General features: G+C 42.7%; 3 protein-coding genes across 3 annotated transcripts in view; 2 read left to right on the forward strand and 1 right to left on the reverse strand.

Moving 5' to 3' along the window:
- ric1 (RIC1 homolog, RAB6A GEF complex partner 1) overlaps window positions 1-15,479 on the reverse strand; it is a 33,580-nt gene extending 18,101 nt beyond the window's left edge. The window contains exons 1-2 of the mRNA XM_076757400.1: window positions 15,339-15,479; window positions 9,829-9,936 (exon numbers count right to left, since the gene is read on the reverse strand). Coding sequence (XP_076613515.1) covers window positions 9,829-9,936; window positions 15,339-15,479 — 249 coding nt within the window. The remainder of the gene's footprint in view (window positions 1-9,828; window positions 9,937-15,338) is intronic.
- Window positions 15,480-15,962: 483 nt separating this feature from the next.
- Window positions 15,963-20,100, forward strand: exosc2 (exosome component 2). The gene is made up of 9 exons (XM_076757403.1): window positions 15,963-16,854; window positions 17,076-17,177; window positions 17,319-17,364; window positions 17,494-17,583; window positions 17,714-17,779; window positions 17,872-17,940; window positions 18,133-18,309; window positions 18,552-18,680; window positions 19,666-20,100. The coding sequence occupies exons 1-9, from the start codon at window positions 16,733-16,735 to the stop codon at window positions 19,744-19,746; spliced, it is 882 nt and encodes a 293-aa protein (XP_076613518.1). The 5' UTR covers window positions 15,963-16,732; the 3' UTR covers window positions 19,747-20,100.
- A 362-nt stretch (window positions 20,101-20,462) lies between these two features.
- abl1 (c-abl oncogene 1, non-receptor tyrosine kinase) overlaps window positions 20,463-24,980 on the forward strand; it is a 32,842-nt gene continuing 28,324 nt past the window's right edge. The window contains exons 1-2 of the mRNA XM_076757561.1: window positions 20,463-21,041; window positions 21,756-22,138. Coding sequence (XP_076613676.1) covers window positions 22,012-22,138 — 127 coding nt within the window. The 5' untranslated portion in view covers window positions 20,463-21,041; window positions 21,756-22,011. The remainder of the gene's footprint in view (window positions 21,042-21,755; window positions 22,139-24,980) is intronic.

Consider the following 24,980-nt stretch of genomic DNA (forward strand, 5'->3'; position numbering starts at 1 on the left):
TTGTACATAAATCTGTTTTCAGTTTTTGTGAGTATCCCCTAATCTTTGCTTTTTCTGTGAAACACTGGCTAATTTCATCTCTTCGGGCCTCAAGCACGAATTTAAATGAAGCCATGTGAGAAGTTTAGAGGGGAAATCATCCTCTGGTAAAACCGCTAACAACTCAGACATCCAGCTAAACACTGTTTTTGTGAGAAGTTAAAAGCCAAATGGTTTGAGACCACAGGTTTAATCTTAATGGGTTTTATCATTTGTTTTTCCATGTCAGATTTGAATCTTTAAAGGAACAAGCAAGCAACTATATGTCTTAATATACGAGTAAAGTATCTCCAAATTTTATTTATCTTTATCATACTGTAATGATCAGGCCCTTTATGGTCATTTCATGTGTTCTCATGCTCTAATCTTTAGCCTACATGGATGTCCTTCATAGCCTAGAGCCGTAAGGATAACATGGCTGGTGAGAGCCACTTCTCATAACAAAAAGGCAGGTGGCACACTGGTTGTTGACAGTCTCGTCTCCTCTTCTCTTTTTGTGATGTCTATTGCATTTAGATCTGGCATTCACGCCTTGACCAATTATATTCTGTAACGTATATCTGATTATTGTACTGGGTTTGGTCAAACCCAACATGATAAATGTGTATGACAACTGGTCTCAGACTGACAGAGCTCCTGCAGGAGCTCTGTCAGTCTGAGACCAGCGCTGTATTACTTTATATGTGACCTTAATAAATACTTTGACTGTGAACTGAAGATTGCTTCAGACCGATCTTGGGCTTTCAACAAAGGACCAGGCTAACAATACAGTTCTTGAGTAAATCTACATATAGTTACTTTCAACCACAGTTTGATTGACAGCCATTGTGAGCATTTGGGAGTCTCTTAGAAAAGAAATGACCAGTATTAGCAAGAGTGCATGGGCCAGCAGAAATACTGTATTTTGCATATATCCAGTTATAAGATGGAAGAAATTCACATCATAGCTCTGAAATCCTGTCAATGTGAAGTCGTCAATCCCAGGAGCCCCCTCCTGAGCCGATGTATTCACTAATTCAGACAAGACGTCTGTCCCACAGGAGAGCCATGTGGGCTCGGAAAGGAAATGTGAGTGTGACTGGCCTGCTGCTGTACTTCAAAAGCATGCCAATTACAGGAGGCAGGGAATCTCAGTGAACTATCAAAGATGGGGGTGGGGGGAGGGGTGGGAAAACTATTTGGCAACCTAAGACAAACTTCTGCAGTGTCTCCCACTCTCAACACTGCATCCCTTTCATCTGTAGTTTGATCACACGAGACACATGAAAGCGCTCACACACCCACTCATCTTTTCGTGGGACTATGATTAGGTTTACTTCGACTCATCTCGTCAGATAGGTGAAAAGCTGCGGATGAAAGGGAGGGGAGATAAAGAGAGAAGAGCAACAATTGAGATGCGTCCCATGTCTCCAGGAACTCTTGGTACATTCACACATGCGGAGATAATGATACAGGAAGAGGCAGGACGCCGGTCATTGTCAGCTAAGGCCCAATAAACGTGCAGGCACTACGATTCAAAAGGCAAAACACACACAGTGGCTCAGGAGCTTGGGTGCTGCAACGAATCTTTCATGAGCCGGCAAAACAGGACACATCTACAAATGAGTGATGCCAGGTCCAGCTCAGCTTCCACTGCAGATAAAGGACCGCAGTGTCCATCAGAGTCCCCCAAAACTTTTCTGCACAAGGCTAATTCACTGAAGTGTCAAGGGTCGGTAGGCCATGGAAAGACTCCGGTACTGAACTGTCACTGCATTATTAGTCCAAAGACTGACAAAAAAAAAACCTTCTCTGACAATTTAATAAGTGGTTTTGAAAATAAGGTAACGGACTACTGAGCAAATGCATGCAAACACAGGTTTCAGGTTATCGCAGGGGATGAAAACATGTTTCATGATGTCCTGATTCAACCAGTTTGCTCCTAATAACTTGGTGTCTTTTGGGCACATACTCAGTAATCGGTATATGAGAGGCACGTCATGTAACAGATGATACTGCAATTATAACACTATATAGAGGAACAAGCTGACTTGGTCACAACTCTGGTTCAGGCTTGCATTTATACTGCTGTTTGCAGAGAAAGTGGCAAGTCAGCAGAAAGCCGTGCACCATCTAATAGCGTACCGAGGCCACTCTTCTGCATGTTTAAACAAGCTCCAGAGATCCTCACATATGCAACCTGTGTGGATATCGGCCGTGGATGTCCCTTAAATTAAGAAAAAAAAAAAGAAAAAAAAAAAAAGTGTCCACTCACATGATTCACAGACATTAGATGGCAGTCACTGAAAAACATACTGAATGTAAATGCGTGCAAAATTCCTAACTGAACACAGGTCAGATATGTTTTGCTGTGCAACAGTAGCTACCAGCATGGACTTTAAACAGCATAAACAGTGCACAAACATGCAACGGCGGACGCAGATGTGTGCATCTGTAACTGCAGCAATACCAAATGTGGCTCGAAAGCACACAGCTGTCCTGACTGAAGCATGAAAATCCACCCCTCTATCTGTTTATCAGTTTATTTTTCTTCAGCATTGACTACAGGAGTGAGGAGGAAGTCAACACTTAAATGACTCACTGGTATGCCATTACTATAACATGCTGTTATCTTTCCTAACAGGGAAGGAATTATGTGCAACTGATAGCTGAATCATGTTCATCCCTGCTGAGAAAAACTGGTATGGAGCTTAACGGTGAAAGTGTTTGGCCAAAGCAAACGTTTAAATTAAATTAGAGTACAGAAAAAGCATAACAAAGCATAATACCAAGAGAGACATTGGCGTTTAGACCATTTCTACTTTGAGAGATCTTAAATCTTCCGAAACCAGATCAAACGGTGTGATAAAAATTCTGACAAGACAGACTGTACCAGCTCTGTGTAATCAAGGAAGGGACACAGCAAAAGGAACACCTAATCCAGTGCAGCTACAGCACAAATAAATAGTAAAGAGTAAACAGCCTCTCTGACGCAGTCTCGACAAGATTCTGTTCATTGCAGAGCCGATGCATGCTCCTGGTACTGCTACAACATCCTGAATGTATGTGACAGAGATAAGTCAGGAAGGGTTGCAAAGCATAAAAGGCTGCAGAAAATCTATCTGCTCCTTATTTTTTGAACATTTCCTTGCAGAACAAAAGCCAGATAAAAGCAAAAGGACCAGGAAAATATTTGTATACGTTAGTTTATTATTCTCTGTCTTAAACATCTTTCTTGCTTTTTTAGAAACTTACAATGCTTACGTTGACGTAAGCTGATACTATGTTCTTATATGTATGTGGAACTTCTGTGTCATAGAAAAATGCACTGAAAAAAATCTTCGGAGAAAACGCTTTTCTTGAGCACTGCCGAGTGAGAGCCTAAAAACAGAGAGGGAACATTTTGGCCTCGGACGGATCCCAAAACACACACGAGAGGAGCGAAAAAGTATTTCCCCTGTTTGAAGGACTTCATCCTTTCTTGACTCCTGCCACACAAACACAGTCTATTCCTCTTTCAACTGCTTTAGCTGTTTCTCTCACATTCTCGGCCTCATATGCATGCATGCACACACACAAACACACACTCAGCTAAAGATAGTTCTAGCCATGGTTTAGGAGGGTGATTACGTTAGCCTCGAGGTCTGCAGGGTGTGTGAGCAGCCAAACATCTGGCAAACAGCTGGTAGATGAATTGAGGGCTACTGCCTGGGCAATGCTGGTCTTTATTGTCTGCAGTCCCTGACTTCTCCAAGTCTGCTCACCATATAATTAAACTACAATGCTGATGAGGGTGAGAGAAAAGTTATGGCCTCCTGACATAAAAGCTAGTCAACACAGCACATAACTGGGGATGGGTACTGAAAACTTAAATAGGAACCAGTTCCTGACTGGTCATCACTGAAATACTGATAATCTCCTAGACAAACAGTGCTGTTATCAGTGTTTAGGTTATGTTAAGTCATTCTAACACGGCTCTCCAGTCATGGTTGACGGGGCAAAATGTTGAAAAATGTGGGCTCATTTTTCAAAAATTTAATGAAACACAAATACAACATTCTATAAAAAGCGGCTCCATCCTCGGTGCAGCCTCCCAGCTCTGATGCTGATGGGATCTGCCAACCACAGCTTTGTCAGTGTGATAGCGAAAGTCAAACGCCCAAGTCCAACTCATTTTCCATCCCTAGATGAGGGGAAAAAAGCAGAGGCAAAAAAGAAAAAAGAGCAGGATGCCACAGGCTTCTCAAATTAATAACGCTTGGTGAAAGCTCATCCCAACATGTAGCCTGTGGCTGATTTGCATAGACTTAAAACGTAAGACATGCATGTCATCAGAACCTCCTGTGTGCTAACACAGATCCATTATTTCAAGCAGAGCCATCAAATGTTTTGATCTTATTTCGGCAGAGTGCGGTGTCAGTTTTGTCACTCAAGGTGCCTTTCTGGAAGCCCACTTTCTGCAGCTTCATTGTCAGATAAATGAGAAATTGACAAGCAACATGACAGCTGAATGCATGGTCTGCATTTTAAACTTGACATTACTTTTGTCCTTATGTTGAACTCAACCGCATTTTCAGGAAGTCTGACACGATCACTGTCTAGTCCGTAGATCTCACTCTGAATTGACTTCCACTGAGTGTTGTGAACTCAACGCAGACACTCAAATCTAAACTGTTGCTTCAAAGTTTGCAAGCACTTGTCCAAAATATTTCCTGTTTGACAGGAAGTGCAAGAGGCAAAAAGAACAAACCCGAAGAAAGGAAAGTAAAAACAGCACAGAAAACAAAAACATGGTCCCAAAGGGCAAGTGAAATCTGATTAAATCAAATGATTAAAGTTGAGTTAATCGTGAGGGACTTGAGCATAATGAGAATATGAATGCTTCACTGCAATTCAGCTCCTGTTCAGGCTGCAGCACCGTTGGCATTAAAGAGGCATTTCTGTTGCCAATTACACAGTTTGTGGTTGTGACAGTGGTTCTTCCAGCCAGTGCACGTTTCTGCCACATAAACAGCTCGAACACATTTCTTCTTCTGCACACATGCAGGGTCACGCCAGTCCTCCCCACATTAACATTTAATACTTCTCACCAGTCACGAGTCAGAATCGAACAGTGTTTGTGGAGCCCAGGAAGTGCTCGAACGAGTATTTTTAACTCCTCCACCTGCTCCCTGTTGTGTTTGGCTGGGTGGGCCTGAGACCAAGCCTGACTTAGTGCTTTCCCTGACACATTCACAGCATTCATTCATGTGTACTTTGGCTTCAGGGATGAAAGGAAATACTTTGGGAGAGGGGGTGTAGAGACAGACCCCAAGAGGCCAAGAGGTCATCATGCTAATGTTTTCTAATAAGCTATGTTCTGTCTTCACTATTTTGAATCAATTTCTTTATTGAATTGGCAGGTAAAGCATTTCCTCTGACAACTTCCCAGTAAGTTCTCCACTTTAAACACTCTAATGCTCAATTTGACACAAAAAAAAAAAAAAAAAATTGTGTGTGTGTGGGTTGTTGTTGTTTAACACCAGTGACTCCACTAGAGTGGCTTCAAGTACAATTGGAGGTATTTTGGGAAAAACATACACTGCCCTCTGCCACACTGACCTCTAAACAGCCACTCGTAGCCTTGACGGTACTCCCTGGCAGTGTTTACGGAAAGATGTAGGATTAGCTGGATTAGGGTGGAAACATAAAATAAAAAAGGGGAAACAATAAACTCCTCGGATGCAGGGCTGCGTGCTGTTTTCATATGAAGCAGAAATATGCTAAATGTCCAACTGAATGTATGAGAAACTCTGACCTGAAACATCCCAAGCATGGAAATAAGATAAAAAAGAAAGCAAATAATTCTGCTTGTCCAGCTACTCCACAGAAAATAAACATTTGTACAGGAAATATCTAACATATGGCTGACTGCAATACGATAGCCAGGGTTACCAGAGACACATTATCCCCCTAATTAATACCAGCATTACTTATGTTATTAAACATTTCTAATCTTAGATACAGTGCATACAGAAATGTAAATGCTCAGGGAGCTGCTTCATTTCTTAAATCCAACGACTGCGACCTGCAAACACTTGTACACCCCAGGCCGCTCACAGAGACCGCACACTCGTACGCATGGATGCAAGCACACACATACACACAGCGGCGCGCTTTTCCAGCAGGCACTAATGATTCTAATGAATCAATTCTCTGTGTGCGGTTTGTTTTGATGCCGTCTGCTCCTGTTCTGGGTCTTGGCGGTCGTCCTTGTGCGCTGCTGATCACATGGCCTTTGGGAGCCGATTGAGTCATCTGCTGACTCGGGCGCTTGCCTCGTGTGAGATTACTCAACAAGACGCTTCCTTCGCACAGTTACCTTCGCTGCAGCTCCGCTAAGAGTCATGAGTGATGGTAACAAGAGCAGAAAATGTGAGAAGTTGATGCATCGTGAAGTTCATTTATTACATCAATATAGCGTACATCTAGTTCTCATGATGAACCCATCTGAATGGGCCAGCTGAATTCGTGCTTCTACCACACACTTATTCCTATAAGCTTCCTGTTTATTTACATGAGCATCCTCAGACAAATAGTCTGACTCCACTGCCACTGCTCAGGCTTCTTTGTCTGCTTCAACATGTTTGACAGGGCAGATGCAGCATCCGTCTGTTGTGTCTCTGATTCACAGCATGTACCAAGACATTAGTTCAACAAAGACAGGGCTCTTTATGGGGGATTACGCTTGATGAAAGAGACTTACGCTCCACCCCGAAAATAAATAATGTGCCATCCTGAAAGTAAATAACTCAATACATCAAGTCATGACGCACTCTGCTGCCTTAAGGGCCGCTGCTCCTTGAGGGTATTAAAACCTGCTCTCTTTCCTCTCAACAATGCCGCTATTTGTGCATATTAGGTGCAAATCATACTTAGTTCTGCTCTCAGCCTCTGTGGAGCCTGTGATGTAAATATCTGACACAACAAGGACAGTGTAGCTGTCCATATATAGCATGCAATGTTGTGTTTAACGCCTCAAAGCAATGTAAGTGCGTTGATTTTCTGCCTATACTGCAGAAGCACAAACTGACAGCTGATTGAGATGATTATAATGTTTATCTTACAGCGGGCATACGTGAACCTAATCAAGAACAATACTACCTAAATTTCATGGGAGACAGATTTTGCAGAGGAACTGAGCTGCAAAAGATTTGATGATCCGACTGGAGGCGTGACAGCGGAGGAAAGGTCTGGCTAAACTAACATCAGTGAGCCTGTGTGGGCTTACATACAGAAACATGCTGGCGAGAACATCGTCATTTCATCTCCATGGAAATGAGGATGAATTTTTAAAATCACGTCTTTTAAGCTTTGTGGGCTGAGAATTTGCATATTTTTTTGGGGGGTTGTGGGTTATTCTAGAGAGTTTACCTAAGGTAGGGCTATAATGACAGCAAGGAAGGTCCCAGAGGAGAGAGCTCATGATTATTTCAACGGAGATTAAAAACAAAACAGACTGACACAGGCGGTGTATCCTCCTCTCATTAGATTCAGCATTGGGGCGAATTTGTATTGATTTGCAAAACACACAAAAAACGAGGCTCTCTTCTTCTCCAAAAAGAGCTGAGGTGGCGAGATTCTTTGAGACAGCTGTAATCTGTTCCCAGTACAGAGCTCACCCACGAGCCGGGCGTGAAGAATGAGTCCAAGGTTCAAGGGCAAAGGTGGCTGATTCCCGTCTTATCACCTATTTATTGACCATAAGAAGTTCTACTGTGATAGTAAAGTTAATACACTCAGGTTGAAATGCAAACATTTGTGATGGATGAACCACACAACAGCCTGTCTGATAGAGAGCTACTGTTTCACTTTGATAGAGAACTACAGTTTCACTTTGGGATGATTGTGTCACAGTCACAGGACAAAGTGCGACAATACTTCAGAAAGGGAGCAAAGTGCAACTGAAGCATTCAACTGTTATCTCACAAAATGTTAAAGGCCAGCTTGTTCAGTGACCTTTATCTACCGCAGACAAACTACTGCCATTCGCAAATTCAGGATGTTACTTTCACTTGAATCCTCTTTGTCCCCTGTGGGACGTAAGATGACAATGAGCTCCTTCCATCATTCCCTATCCTTGGCGGCATGTTGAGTCTCCTCCATGTTAATTTCATTTTGACAGGCTCGTCTGTCACGGTTCAGCTGCAGGTCATTCTCGGTCTTCCAACTTTTCTTATGCCTGGAGGAGTCTATTGTTCAACTTTAACTGGCAGTAACTTAAACAGCCAGTGGTATGCTTTCAACCTTAAACTGTCCTCTAAGCAGACACTGCATTCTGGCAACATTAAGCCTGAAGTGACTTGCGGCTTTCTGTAAGAAGCAAACCTGGAGAGATGACCATGCGAGTCAAAGGTGTCCAGCCTCTGGGATCATACATTACATACACTGTATATAAACAAGTCTGAATACCTGTAACTGCTGAGATCATAACTTAAAACATTGCTAAACAGAGAGCACCTAGTGTTTATGATCAGTCAGATCATACAGCCAACACTTACTTCAAGTTGTCCGTGTTCCTCCCATGTGACAGCGAGAGCGGGAATTGACAAGATTGAATTGGTTACTCTAATCCTCTGTCATCTCTTCCCCCTGACATTTTGTCATTTTCCTTTACTTGCCACTACCTTTGTGGTTATTTTCTAGCGCCTAAAAATCCTAACTTCACACTAATGTCACACCGTTGCTCACTGTGTGATTGCGAGCGAGGTTGGAACATGATGCAGAGAGTGAGCTCGTTTCAGCTCCACTCTCCTCGCCACGGGAATACCTTCCTTGTATTTCTTGTATTACAGGATGGAGCTCAGCATAACATCAAAAAATAGGACAAACCCTGCTGTTCAGAAAAGTGCAGCCAAACATTCGTCTTTTTTTCTTTCTAGCATTTGACGTGCTCATTCTGTTCCTGTGGGTTTCTAAAACAGAAAGATCCTGATAAAATCCTGCCAGTGATCGATTACTGCAGCATCTTTGACCCACTGACTGAAACTCTACATGCAATAAACCCCAGTGCTAACAATGTGATAAAACAGGAAGTTACTGTTCCAGGCAGACATAAAAACAGACAGGTAAGAGGAAGGAGAGCATGAGAGTGGAAGAAGTGATTACAGGTGACAGTCGACACGTGGCCCAAAAGCACCTGACGGCCCACCTTCCAGAGGCAGCTTGTTATGCAGCTGTTTACGTTTCAGCCGCGCTCAGGGCTGTGGCTGGTTTGAGGACTGTATGGATGCGGGTAGGTCACGCATATCACAGAGTGTGTGGACTACAAAGACAAAGGCATTTCGTCATCAGTTTTAAAAGTCATGATGGCAAACCACAGTTCAGAGGTGGAGCTTCCCACAACGACTCAGTGCACACCAAGCATGAGTGCGATGTTTAAAATGATGATTTTACCCGTCATGATTCTGACTCGACAAATAATTGTGTTATAATTGACCTTCACTGGATAAAAAGGCAATGGTGAGAATCCTTTAACATTAGTATTACAATTATATGACACATAATCACAGTGCTGTCGACTTTTCAAGACTCAATCATGATATAATGTTGAATTTCTACTGACTTGTAACATTTGAGGATAGTGTGTGTGTCAGCAACTCAACAAAGTCATGGTGATCGAATCTCCAGTCAAGTATCCTATTTTTGTAGTAAGCATACAAGTAGTTTGTGTACTTTAGTGTGTTGTACTTGATGATGACACAAGACATGGGCCAGTGGGCAACAGCCAAACTGCAAATATAGGATGAGATGGTCGAGTGGTGTACTTACCGCGACAGCTATCATGGAGTCGTCTGGTTTCCATTCTGCCTTCTGGTAGAAGCCAAACTGGGCCGCCGCCTTTGCAGACTCGATATAGCTGACTATCAAAACACTGGGCTGTGGGTGGGGAATAGGGATATGGGAAAGAAAATGAGCCATCTGACTGCCACATATGGCAACCAAAATCAACAAAAAAAAACTCCTGCTTCCACAACAGGATATGCACTGCGGCTGCCAAAAATGTCTAAAGATTGATATGAAAGTCTGGCTATTTCAGCCACAAAATAACAAAGTTGCATTAAAATAGGTCTGAATGTAAACGTGACTTATGAGTACAGCTTAATATCCCGGCTCGGTTTGTGAGAAAAAGACGGCATAGCTCGAAAAACACGTTCATAATCAGATATCCCCAGTGTTTCTGTCTCACATTTAAAGAATGCAGATCACTTCTTGTTTTCTCCCAGAGCTGCAACGGCTAGTGGATCGCCAGAAAATGAATCACCAACTATTTTGATAATCGATTAATCTGATGTGTCATTTGTACAGCAAAAACACCAAATTCTGAAAGGATGGGATGGTTATGACACCTGACTGTTGCCAAAACCCTGTGAGGCTGATTTAATGTGAAAAATATCTTTCAGTCCAGCAAACAAAAGCGTGTTCAGGCCTCTCTTTATACCACGCAACACAGACAGATGAACAGGCGTACACAGGCGGTCTGTGCCTGAGGCAGTTGCTCCTAATTTGCCTCTACCCTTGAATCACTACGGCAGATATCTGTCTGGATCACGGAACAAGAATCACTACCAGTTCATTCCAACCCCCAATATAAACACCACAAACAATGAGTGTGGTATGTGTACCTGTAGCCAAATGAGAATCAATGAGTAACTTTTGATTTACGAGTGTGTAACTTCAAACAACGTGTGACATAAGCGGGTGTTAAAACAGTTTCTGAGGAAGAGCACTGGTAATGAAGTCTGTCAGTCACCAGAAATGCTTGCCAAACAACCAGTGGAAACCCCCCCCCCCCCCTGCAGAAAGTGGTTCCTTAAAGTTAGAAACCTGGATGTCTTTACTGTGTATCAAGGTCTGAAATTAGCACCTAACACCCACCAAATGCAGGTCATCCAACAAGAAAATGCACTAAAGAAAGACACATTTAGGAAGTTTAGTGTATGACTGGATAGAGCTACACACTTTAAAGTTGCCCACGATTGCTATATGAAAGCGATGCTATTGACTGTTTTCAAATGGCCTCAAACAGAAGAGGTTGGACGACTCAGGAAAATGTGCAGTGTGCAGAATTCCGTGAACGCTGGAGCAAAGTTCTTGGCTAGAAAGTCAGTGTTCCTGGACAGAGAAAGTGGCATCCAGCTTAATCCAATGCCACTCAACCTAGTACTATAGTCTTCCCAAGCATCGGGTCTCTCAAAATAAATTGATCAGAGTAGTTTTGGGTCTTGGTTCATGAGAGCACATAGAAAGAAACCAGTTTTTGTAGCTAAACTGGCTCCCAGTGGAACCCAGAGTTACACAATTAAAACTCTGTCAGGTTCACAAAACTGTAAATGCTGTAGCTCCAAAATTACTTATTAAACTTCTTCCCACAGGTCAAAGAGGCCTACAGGCACAACAGCAGGTCCAGTGTAGGAAACTGAAACACTGACTTTTAGATAAGTACCACTGTAAAGACAGTTGTGTAGCTCATTGAATGAACCAGTTTTAGTATTATAATAAGCATGTGCTTTAGTCTGCTGTCAGAATAATGCAAGTTGATGCCCAAATTTTGAATATTTTCTACATGGTTTTTTTTGTGCTTTTACATGCCTCTAATGCCACACTCCACTACCTCCACATGCAAGTTTGAGCATGCACTCACCTCTATGTCATGTAAGTACAAGAAGGACCACAAATAAGTCCTCTCTCTGTTGTGTGTGTGTGTGTGTGTGTCACATGTGACACATAATGTACAATGCGTAGCTGCAATTGTCCATGTCGGTTGCTCTCAATGCAATTTTGCAACTGAAAAACGGGAGTAAGTGCATTCATGCAACCTATAGTAGCTTAATGTGTGCCATTTCTAACTGTGTGTGTGTGTGGGGGGGGGGGGGTCCACTATTCAATTGAGGAGTATTCTGATTCTGACCTCTGAGTCAGAGAAGCACGTGTCATTTATAATAACGTATAAATGATTCCTTCATTTAGTGCACAGGTTTCAAATGTGTCACAGTGGCAGGCAATGAAAAAAGTCATTTCAGGCCTGTTTAGGATAATAGAACAGACTATTACTGAAGCTTAATCAATACTGAGTCATCAACAAATGTAAACAAAAGAGTTGTAAGACTCCTTATTTATTTTGTAGCACGTAGCACTGCCAATAGGTCTGGTAAACATGTTTTTCAGCTTGTGCTGCTGCCGTTCTGGTGACCTCTCTTGATTCAGTCAATCCTCTATCCTTCCAGACAGAAATAGGAAGTAAGAAATTAGAAACCGCAGCATTAGAAGTATACTGCGGCCCTGTATCTTAGAAAGTAAAGCAGCAAACTCTGTTTTCAGTGAGAAGTGTAACAGTCCTTGCACAGGAAAACGGAGGCACTGAACACTGAACGGTGCTGGTCATGTAACAAAAGCAGGGAAATATCTCATGTAATTCCAGCTATGCAACGTCAGCCCCCATACGCAGTTATGGAAATGAGAGAGCAGACTTAAAGTTTTTCCAACCTACAGTGTCCCTTTCCTCACATGAAATCTTAATGGCGGCAACAGTATCTGGACTGGTGAAGCTTGCTCAGTGGATAACAGAAAGAGAGGCCTGTCTCCTCGTTAGGAGGTGCAATAATGTCAGATAACAATCAGAACAAACTCATTAGGTGTTCTGTATTTTAAAGAATTAAAAATACACCAGAGGTAGCCTGTATAAGGAGGTGTGTATAATTACATTTGGGAACTGGGGATGGAAACAGTTCAACATTATGGCAGCTCAGTGGAATCACGTATGCTGCAGTCTTTAAGTCTTAGGACAGTTTTCTTTTGCCTTTTTACTCCAGTGCACTGGATTCAAAACGAATGACATTAAAGTGCTGATTTTTACCATCATCACTACATCTGACAGTTATTAAGTATGTTTGGATGAGGAGGAAAATACTGTTTATTAAATGTCAGGATCAATAACTTTGGTTAATGCACTGAAAAGTTACTCACTGCCTCAACCAACCCTGCAGGCAAGCAGGTGTGCTGCCCACTGACACACGGGAAGACCTGCCAAAGAAAAAACTGACCCTGGGGGACCTGTGTTTGCATGCCAAAATCCCAAACAACCAACAGGTGTACATTATTTTACCTGAGCTAAAGCTGAAATCGTTTGTAAGGTAGTAGCATGTCAAACTCATCCCTGCGTTCCCATTTTCCATGCCCCGCCACAATCAAATGCAGTTAGCGTTGGTTAAACTGAAGTCACAATACGTGTGCACACATGCACAGTGCTGTTAATTTCCGCAGGCACTCAGATCCAACTACTGTTGGTGTGGTGCCACTGTTGCATAATAGTGCCACCACGTCGACAAACTCCATCCCTCTGTTCCTCGACATCCTGAGCAGCACCATACAGCTGCTGGGAGGCGGCAGAACAGAACGACTACAAGGCTAAGCTACTGTGATACACGGATTAAGTAATAGTGCCTCAAATGAACTAGTCGGGCTCAGGCTGCACTGGTCGAGGTAGAGGCTAGATGGGATTAAAGAGACTGGGTATCAGAATGATGGCTGAGAGCAGTCCCAATCTTGCAGGGGAAATGACAGATTTCCAGAGTCCTTGATTCACCAAATAACCTGAGCAACATACTCATGTTGCTGAGCAATGTGCTCAGCAGCTTTAATGCAGCAGAACATAGTATCTATGTTGATACACAGAGTAAATGGACTGGAAGGTAAATGGACTATATTTATATAAGGCTTTTCTAGTCTTACAAAGTTATCAATCCAGCACACACAATATATGTAATTTAAAGTCACAATCCTGATATTATATGTACTCAGCTTTGCCATCTGTGTTTGCTTTAAGAACTGTATCTAAAAGTATGTAGTAAATACAGTACTTGAGAAAACTGCATAAACAAAACCCTCCAGCACATCTGCGTGTGGAGTTGGGCTAGATGGTGAACTGACGTGACACAATGGTTATAGCAGATGTGAAAGGTGCATGTCATGAGGAACAAATTGCTCCAATTGACATTCCTGACACGATCCTTTTCACGGACGCCTCACTGACACTCGCGGACAGGCAAACTTCTTAAGAAAGAGGGGAAGGAAAACATGGTCACATCCTGTGTGGGCCTCAGGAAATCAGCAGCGACCCTGATCCATTGTTGCTACAACTCAATAATATACAAGCTGTGTGGAGCGCAGACTGCTGTAAACAATGTCCTCCACTGCAGGTTATCAAATCAAATTCCTCCTCTGGCATGGCTAAATCTGGTGCATTCAACTCTAATGTGGACAGGAGCATAGGGTTCAGAGTGCAAACAGCATAGGGCTGGAGTTTCACAGGACTTTCCAACTTTTCATTGGGGGACTGGGGACCAGAAACAGTGCTGAGTGGGGAATGACTTCATGAGCCACTGGGCATTTCCAAAAAACTGAAAGCTGAACTTCTACTTAACTGGGTGGAGAAGTTCCCTGGTAACAAATGACATGACGTTATTTGTCATTTGGGATTTCAACACATTGTGAGCAAATGAATAAATAAGGATAATGGCGAAAATAGGATCTCATCTGTGGGTGTGGGTCAGTTCACAGTGCTTAAAATGCTTCAAGATTTAGTAAGTGATCCATTTAGAGAAAAATGTAACCCGTCAGTACATGAAATATCTTCAAGTCACTGAGACGCTGTGGAGGAAAAATGGAAAAATAACAGGGATCAAATGAGGTGCTGACATGACTGTTTACACTAATCATGTAAGATGTTGAATGGTGAGATGACGCTGGGCTGCCGCCTGACAGAACACACCACTACCTACGATTCGGTGTTTGTTCTGCTTCGCTAGGAGAATGAAAAGCCACCAAGCCTCCTTTGTCATGAATGAGGGAGTAAATGAGAGCAACGACGCACGTGAAGCGCCGTTCACATATGACGTACTGAGAAATTGTCCTGCTTTGCTTTCACGCGCGTCACACGAATGCGGATGTACTCAAACTGTTATAATACATGACAATATCACCTGTTATGTATGCAGTAGGTGTGTAACGGTGGCACCGTGTCATCACGGCAAATGGTTGCTCACTCTTCACAGCACCAATGCTGCTCTCCGTGTTTATTAATTATTCTCTTTAATAAAGGGGCGGAAAGTCAAATGGCCACGCAAATAAACGACAGCGGTTGTATTTGGCGAAGTACTTGATAATCGCGTCTACTGTACGCAACATGTTCATATTAGCTAAAATGACAGCGACGCTGGCCGCATTGTTTTGTCCGGACAGCTGAGTTCACGAGCATGACTGAAGCTGCGGCTGAAACTTACCCGACTAAACCAGATGCTGAGCTGTGTCTCTGACAGCACTGCGAAGTAAAACCTCTGAGAGCTGGGCTGGATGTGGAAGGGCTCCTCTTCACTCCTCAGCGGACAAAGCAGCCTCCGGGGCCAGCCGGTTAGAAAATACATGACGGCGAACTCACTCCGCTTCGACGCTCCAGTGTCGCAATGCCAGGTCGTCGGTGCTCCGCTTTCCCCCGAAAGTATTTGTTTTAATCCAACTGAGTCATGGGTGCTGTTTCCGTAAAAATTCAAACTTTAAGTACGTACATGTACAAGTATGTTCAGCGTGTACACTGGGCAGGCGATCAGTCCACGAATGCCGTACAGAGAGATCCCAGTAGCCGATGGGGCTACACAGCTAGCCCAGGGCTAGCATTGGCTTTCCAACTTGAGGCTAATGAGCTGTCCAAGGCAACGACTAACCGAAAACAAAAGCAATCAGGCCCGCCGGGTCACCATACAGCACCAAACAACGTACCGCGGCTGACAATTGGTCGATGGACTCTCGCTCCCGCCGCCTTGTCAGTTTTTACGGTGTCTGAACCATCGGTGTTTAATAGCGGTAGAGCGTCCAGTTTTCACTCCTCTGTGCCTATCCGTCGCCATCTTTACAAGAGTCTACCCGACTCTAAGCTGATTGGCGGCGACGGAGACGTTTGCGTGTGTTGACATCTGACGTCACCTCCCCGTTATGTGAAGCCAAGGTTGGAGCACAGTTGGGTTGAAGGCAACGCTGACATCTGGTGGTGTAAAAGAGACCATGCAGGGGAAACCTCAAGATAATATCACGTCACGGTATATACTCCAAAACTGCAAGCTGTACAACTGTCCCTGGAAAAAATGTGGCTTAGCTAGTCGTGCTGCAATAGTCTCTCACCTCTAAAAACAAATAGTGATTTGATTCAAGAGGGTTTCAGCATTATAAAGAGCGCACAAGCGCGCCCGTGTGCGTGTGTGTCAAATGAATAGTGTCAACAGCCGAAATTAACGACTGTGTCACATCTTGTTTTTTTTTTTTTTCTTTATGAAAGAAAGAGTGAATGTTGACTGTATACTGGACTCTGTGGTACATATTTCGGGGCAGCAGGTGGCGGTAATGTAGTTAGAAGACAAGCAAGAGAAGAAGACGAAGAAGAAGAAATTTGTTCACTGAGCGGTGAAAAGCAGCAAATCAATGCTACAGATATGTTGTATTTTCTATTATATACACACTTCTGGACTTATTAAGCTGTTCTAAAACTACTGGCAATATTAGGTAGACAAAACATTCAGACTCATACTTCAGTAGGTGGCGATAAAACACATTAAGCTGTTTTCCAACTGCCCTAGAGGGAAGCAGAAGAAGAAGAAGAAGAGGCAGAAGAAGAAGAACCACAAGCATGGCTGCGGACATGAGATTACCAACTGTCCGAAAAGCAGTGTCTCTGTCAGTTTCTGCTTTCGACCGAAAAGATCTGGTCGTCCCCGGCGATGTCATCACTTCAGACACTGGTTTCATGAGGTTGGTACTGGTTCGTTAAGCGCTGGTGTCTAAGGTGGCCACACCATGTTGTTATGGAAGGAAAGAAGCTACAATGAGCTTGATGGCCTTTGGTTCTTGTACTGATATCTATCTTAAATCTTTAAAAGTCAATTATCCAAATGCCTGCCAGTTCATAAAATAGTTGACAACTAATCAATTAGTCGTCACAGCGCTAATTGCTATACACTATTCATCCCTAGGGGTCATGGTACCTATGTTGATGAAGACAAGCTAACTGCTTCAGTCGCTGGAGAGGTGCAGAGAGTAGACAAGCTGATCTGTGTCAGACCACTAAAGACCAGGTAAGTGATTGAACTGAGGCTCTTAAACATTTACAGTCAAAGTCAAGTGGTATTAAATTGATGTGTCCACACATTTTAATTGGTTAATGTACTGCTGCATGTGCATTAGTTATAATTTTGTTGTATGTTATTGAATTGCAGGTTCAACGGTGAGGTTGGAGATGTGGTGGTTGGCAGAATCACAGAGGTAAAGCACTGCCGTCACGTTTCTTCCCATATGTGATGTCTGACCTTTAAAATGTAGCCTAAAATCATATGGTTAGATCAGGCTATTGTTATTTTGTTCAGTATGATATTTTGTGTGTGACATATGTAGGTACAACAGAAACGGTGGAAGGTGGAGACCAACTCCCGGCTGGACTCTGTCCTCTTGTTGTCTTCTGTCAATCTGCCTGGGGGAGAGCTGGTGAGATACTGGTTCTGTGTATTTTGCTGAACTAGCATTGTCCCATTGGGAAGTGGGTTTGGACAGGGAAGTTTGTTAAAGGGCAACTTTTGTTTATTATGTAAGATGTTCATTTGATTTTCTCTTTTAGAGGAGACGATCAGCAGAAGATGAGCTCACCATGAGAGAATACCTTCAGGAGGGCGATCTCATCAGTGTAACTCACAGTTTATTACAATCTTTCATTGGCTGCTCCCTCTTATTATCCTCACTTATTATGTTCTTGATGCTCTTTTCCTGTGCTTTTAGGCGGAGGTGCAGTCTGTCTTCTCAGATGGAGCCCTGTCACTTCACACCCGTAGTTTGAAGTATGGAAAAGTAAGTTATGCCAGTGTACACTATGATGTGCAGAGAAAATACAATGGTGATTTTGCTCCTTGATAAAGTACCATTACATTCTTGCATTGCAGTGTAGCTCTAATTGTGTTACTGAAAAAAATAAGATAGTAATACTTTCTTGTCGTTCCTAATTCACCCTAATATCCTGCTTCTACTTTCTCTGCCAATCAGTTGGGTCAAGGAGTGCTGGTACAGCTTTCTCCTTCTCTGATCAAGAGGCAGAAAACTCATTTTCACAACCTGCCATGTGGTGCGTCCATCATCCTTGGGAACAATGGCTTTGTGTGGTTGTATCCCACACCAGAACAACAGGAGGAGGAGGCTGGGGGCTTCTACACCAGCATGGAGGTGGGGACAAATCTGCAAAGAGCAGTATTTCAGAGTTTCACCAGTCGTTCTATCACTGAGTACACAGATTTCAATTAAGAAATCTTGGTAAAATATTGATATCCCTGATTAGATAACCTTTCAGTTCAATATCTGAGTAATCATCAAAGAGAGGACACTTGTTTTTTGTTAATCTACCACATCCAAATTGTATCTATATTTCTGTGTCAAATTGATTTCTTTGTGCATCTTGTGTCTTTCAGCCTGTCAGTCTGTCAGATCGAGAAGTAATTTCACGCTTGAGAAACTGCCTACTGGCTTTGGCTGCACACAAGGTCCTTCTGTATGACACCAGTGTTCTCTATTGCTACGAATCCTCAGTTCAACACCAGGTAGGAAGCAGTCAGATAAAATTTGATGCGCCACAGTTACTTATTTCAGTTTTCAACGGCATGTAATTGTTTTTGAATTAAAACCTTCTCCCTCACATACCTGATAAAATGGAAGAAAGTGGACTTTTCTGGGATGTGTTGTGCCATCTGGTGGCCATATTGGAAACCTACAGCAATGACTGACAGCAGTTCACGATTTAGACTCCACTGTTTTAAAACTTTGTGTAACAGACATGGTTGATTTTATTGCTTTTTTGGGCGAGGAATTGATGACATCATCACTAATGCTTCTCATAAATAGTGCTTTTATAATCTCAGCATGTTGGCTGACATGCTGTCGCCATATCGTCGTTCACACATCGACGAGGCACACTTACTGTTGACGTGGGCATTAGTTTGGAAAGTTTTCTCTTTTGCTCATAGCCCGAGCTAAAAAGTCCAACCCAGTCCTGTCCAGTTATTTTATGAGTCATTTTGTGAAGTGAATAATACATTAGTGTTAGATAAATGCAACTCAAGGAGCTGGAGGAGGAAACAATGAGATGTTGAGTTTTTTAATTACTTGTGGACATTTATTTAGCTGATACATTTTTATTTAAAATTTATGAGTTGTTTATTGTTAGATGAAAAAACAACAACGTGATATCAGCATTATGTATCTGCCGTGGGCTGCCCTGCTCTATAAATATTGACACTGGCCAATGAAAAACCCTTATCAGTCAATCACTGGACTGAATTAGTCATTGCTAAAAACTGTCCATGACTTGTCTCAGTAACAAAAAATATGTCCACTATTAAGGCTGAAATCATTGAAGAAATTACTGCACTGGTTTGTTTGTAGTGGGGAGTGTTTGTTAAATTTAGTTAATAAAGCTTTTGGTGTGTAAATAGTTTCACCAGGATCCATACAATGTGTGTGGTGTTGAAACCAGATATTCTTCAGCGTGACTCATCTATAATTCTTGGCTTTATGCTGTCTCCATAGGTCAAGGACATCTTGAAACCAGAAGTGATGGAGGAGATTATAATGTTGACGCAACAGAAACTGTTGGAACAGGAAGGTTAAAGAGCACAAATCCTAACTACGACCTGTGAACAAGACCAAGATCATGTCAAGCAGCTTCGTCAGGGACTGACCAGCTGTATCAGAGGACTGAGCTGACCTTTTTTCAAAGCACCCTTCCTGTTGTGACAGTCTGTTGTGCAGCTGAACAGCTCTAAATGCATTTTATATAACAAAACTGCTGATTGTTTGCCTGTTAATGGAAATGATGGGTAACTTTTCAAATCCTGCAGCATTCAGAAATCATTAGAGCAGCTGTTCTTAAGTTTTACAGAGGTATAGTAAAACATTTTTTATAATGTGTGGTAGTATACAAAAAACTGTTGTATGCAATAAATTTTCTATAATTTTCAGTAATTTTTAGTGTGGTGTGTTTTATTGAAGTCTTACTCAAGTCTCCATAAGGGGTTTATATATAATGCTGCATGTGAGTTGGAGGAGTAAAGTAAAAAAAAAAAAAAAATAAGCTTTCTCCTCTTTAAAACACTACATCTTTTAAGTTACATACCTTACATAAAACCCACCAGAATGTAGGGAAAATTCTATCAAGTAAAAGACTTGGAAAAGCGGGTTTTGGTCGTTTGCCTTCCTCAGCTGATCTCCTGTCAGTGGAGCTGGAGCTGCTCTGTCCTCCTGCACTCACAGCATAATAAAACCTTTGCTCTGGTCCCATGTACTAGCCCACGCACGCACGTGACGTCACACGTCGCCCCACCCACATATTTCTGTAAACCACCTTGCGTATGGAAGTATGGCGGCACCAGCGACACTACTACTGCTCGGCCAAAGTTTATTGGCGAGATATTCACGTGAAAGCGATGAATAAGTACGCGAACCGAGGGGTCGGCAACGAACAGCTCGCAGAGTGTAAACAGAGGAAAGCGCTTGCAGAAAGAGTCGTCGGTCTCTGGCCAGCTGAGTTTCCTCGATTTCTCTTCACCTCCTTGATTGAAGTGCCTTTAGTCCGGGTACCACAGGGGAAGAAACTCCGCAAGACGGGAAGAGTGGACACGGAAGTTTGAAACAAACTGAACGCTCCAGCTTTGGGAAGAGCACTTTTAAAGCGTTAAATAGTGGTGACCGGAGATGTTTTTTGTGGACATTTAAGCGCACTTGTCCGACGTTTACCACCAGCGTGTTAACAGCGACCCAGCGAGATCCAACTGTTGAGTGCTCGATGTGCATTTAAGGGTCCGGCGCTGCATACCACCAGCTAACGTTAGTTAGCCTCCATGGCTACCTTCAGCATTAGCTTGAGGTCGCCAGCTAACCAACAATATAAATGTTTCCATGGCCGTGTAAGTTTCCATTTACGCTTGTCTTTATTCCAGAAGTTTGTAACTACTGTATAAGTTTGGGATAAGTGATAGAAGTCTGTCATTTTCACTGAGGTGCTTACTGCTGAGGATATAAAGTTTTTGACATGGCTTTTGTACTGAAATAAGTTGCCTACATACTAAAGGGTTAATTGTAATAATACTTAATGCTCTGCTGCAGCTATAATTTGCACGTCCTCGATGTAAATTGTTTTTGTATCGAGCACCTTGTTGCTGTTCAGCATTAGCCTAAATTTCCTGGCTGCTGTACGTTTAGCAGCGTTAGCATGTCATTTAAAGAGCTTGATTAGCATTAAAAGGAGGAAACTCAGTGGTCGTGCATCCCAGTTGTAACAGGGACTTTGGGTTATATATAGGAAGGAAGCACAGGTAATGTAGATGTACTGACAACATAGCTGAAGAAGGACAGTTAAAAATCAAACAGGAGCATACTTTGAGCAAGTATCGCATATAGAGAGCTGTTTGTTAGAGAAACTTCTCTGTCCAGCTTGCATGGATTAATTGTAATGTTTTTTTCAAAGTACATCCTTAATCTTAATCTGTGAGTGTGTTGCAGTCTAAGCGTAAACCAGGGTCATTTGTACACTTTGTAAGGTGTTTGTATACAGTTTTTTTTTGTCTGAAAGATGGATGTCACTCTTAATAAAATCATTCTTAATGTTTTTTCCCCTCTAGGTTACTTTGAAATGCCTTTCTTTGACCTTTGAAGCACTCAGGCTCCATTAATGCACGACAAACAGAGATATACTGGAGTAATACGGATCTGCGTAGGTGACCCGCATCACCCATACTCCAGGAGAAGACAGACCGAGCAGGGGAAAGGGGTTCCTGTCTTCTCCCGATCCCCTCGCTGCCTGGTGGCCCGCTGTTGGACGGCGAGCAACTGAGTCCAGCTTGGAGAGTCCCGGCTGCGGCCTGGCACCCTGCCCTTATGGGGCAGCAGCCGGGGAAGTTTGTAGGGGACCAGAGGAGACCCAGTCTGCCGGCCTTCATCAAGGGTGGGAAGAGAGAGTCGACACGCCATGGGACCCAGCCCTGTAACGTTTTTGCTGTGCACGGTAAGAACTGATATCAGTTTGTCCAGCTGTATAGGTTTGTTTAATGAGAGTGTCAGGGAGCATCTCATGCCCTCACTGGATTAAATACTAACACACCTTTCCTACTTCTCAACAAAGTAAGTTACATAACGAAAATGAATAGACTGGGCTGACTTTTGTTAATCTAGGGAATGAAGTGGATCTATTCACTTCACCAACATGCAGATGTTACTATGCACAAACACAAATCACAACAGCGTACACTTCAATGCTGCTGTGGTTGCATCACTGAGAATGCAGCTTGCCAGTGGAATAACGGGCTTGCTTGCACAACCTGGAGGAGAGAAAGTGATGTTCACTTCAAAGCATTTAATAATAAATTTTAACAGCTCATAATGAATCTTACCACACATTAATAATACAAGCAGCAGCAGAGATGGTATGATGAGTCTGAACTGTTGATTGGTTGCTTGTTTGGTCTCTTTTGTGAACCGTTGTCTGTCACTTGACTAGTACAGATTGCAGTTTGTTTCATGAAGCCACACAATCACTTATGACTTACTGCTGCTAACATGGTGGCCTTTAAGCAAGCATGTAATGAGCAGAAAACTGCAATCGGTATGGTGTTATTTTGGCTCAGTCGGGACCTCTGGTGTAGTAAACTGGTTGACAGATGTGTTACTCTAAGTTGTGATTGGAAAATGTTTTTCTGGACTATAATACCAAATAGATTGTGGAACTTTGAGATGTTCTGTAGGGCTGTAAAGGGATAGTTTTTTTTTTTTTTTTTTACAGCATATGGTGGTTTTAGTTACTCACTGATATTGATATTGATGCATGCATATTAGCTTGGGCTATTGATCCTGTGGTCGGAGATGTTCCAGCCATCTGTCTGTCTGGAGCCCATAATAAAAACATTTAGACATGCAACACCCTTATTAGATTTCTCACATTTGATTCTACTGTCTCTGTAACCATTTAACAAACTTCCACAATACAGAGAAAACTGAAGAGACTGAAGCATTGCAAATTAACTAATGTGAATTTATGGTGCAAATCTCAACCAAAGTCTGGTGTTCTAGACTTAAACAATGAACAGCTAACTTCCCACTTGCTAACCGCTGCTCTTGCTAACCCCTAATGTCACTTCTGGCTCCAAAAGAAACCTGCAGGGTTCAAAACAGCAGTCTGCCAAACCGATAGGTAGATGCCACGGTGGGTATATCCACCTCTCTATATAGTGTCTGTGTCTGAGACACAGAGAAGCAGCATATCATCACAACTGAGAAGCTGGAGTTGGAAATGTTCGGCATTTTTGCTTGAAAATCAGCTGAAATCAAGAATTGTTGCTGAGTAATTTTCTGTTATTTGACTGATTGATTCATCTTTGGGTGGGTCCCTTTGTGTACCCACGATTGTGGCTGGTGGGTTGATCCAATTCACATGTATTTGCCCCGTGTCTGGTGCTAATTTCCAGCCCTGCATGTCTCCTTGTTAATGAATGAGTGAATGATATCAGACAGCCATAGTAACCACAAATATACCTGAAATATAGCCCTGCCCTAATGAGTTAATCATGCTCATGGTCCATAAGGAGAACTTCACTGCACTCCTTGGGGAGACGTCTGGGGAAGGCTAACCAGCTGCTTGCACAAAACCTCACCATGCTTTGCTAAGCAAGTAATGACATCTTTCTCACATTGAAGAAAAGAGTCTCACCTGGCGATGCTTCTTTGTGTGTTTGTGTGTCTTGTCGGCCATGATCATAGAAAGTAGTCTGTCTGTTTCCTGGTTATTTTCCTGGTTTGCTCTTTCTAAGGACCCATCAGATGATGCTTTCTTAATGCGCTAGACAGAAAGCAGACTTCTGAAGCTTCAGTCATAACACATAGAAACCAGCAGTGACATCATCAGTTACTTCATCTCCTTTATTTATAGTCAGTGGTTAGTTATTTACTAGTTTTGGCTTATGGAAATGCCTTCATGGTGGGCTGTGTCCTAATATGTTGCCCAGAATGGCACAACACACGATATAACCAAGGTACAGGGAGTCTTATTCTCTACCATAAATCAATTATTTATTTATTTATTTATTTTGCATTTATTACTATGTTTAACTGCCTCAGCTTTGATGCTTAACAATGCAATTAATACTCAGTAGGGGGTAGGACAATTAAAAAATCTATAAAAAAAAAAAAATCTGGGGGAGAATCATTGCTTTTCTATCTCAAGACATCAGTGGAAAGTATTGGTGACATAAACAAAGTATATTTATCAATGTAGAACACAACGTTGGATAAAATGACCACCTGAGATGAAGCTAAACTGTTCTAACTTTTTAAAACGATCACTTGCCATCGAACCGGATGCATGCCATGCATTCAGCTAACTGATAAGTTTACCAAATGTTTCTGTTGGGCTGTGATTGCCTTGGCAGGAATACTTTCCACTGACTCTAAGTCTTGCATAACACAGAGGGGGACAGGACAGGGAAGGTCAGAAAAACAGAATGAAAGCCGTTGCCGGTAAATGGATCGAATTTGGCAAAGGGTCAGTGACACGGGCCGTACTTGTTTTCCCTCTCTGCCCCCTTTCTCCTGTGATGAGCAGGTTAGACTCCGAGAGGGGGATGTGAGTCACAGTGCAAGAAGAGGGCAATATCAACACAGGGTTTTACATCAATGTTTTTTTTCCTTCCTGGTGAGCCCCAGCTAGTTAGCACTGGGCTAGCCAGCGCCATGCTGCTTCCCAGCAGGCAGGTTCAGACCTCTGCATGCAGCTGCCTGGGAGAGAGACGGAGGCAGTGAAGGGCAAGCAAAGACCTGTCTCTCCTCTTGGCACCTCTGTGTACTGTACAGTGGGG

Source organism: Chaetodon auriga, chromosome 19 (assembly GCF_051107435.1).
Source record: "Chaetodon auriga isolate fChaAug3 chromosome 19, fChaAug3.hap1, whole genome shotgun sequence".
Taxonomy (NCBI): domain Eukaryota; kingdom Metazoa; phylum Chordata; class Actinopteri; order Chaetodontiformes; family Chaetodontidae; genus Chaetodon; species Chaetodon auriga.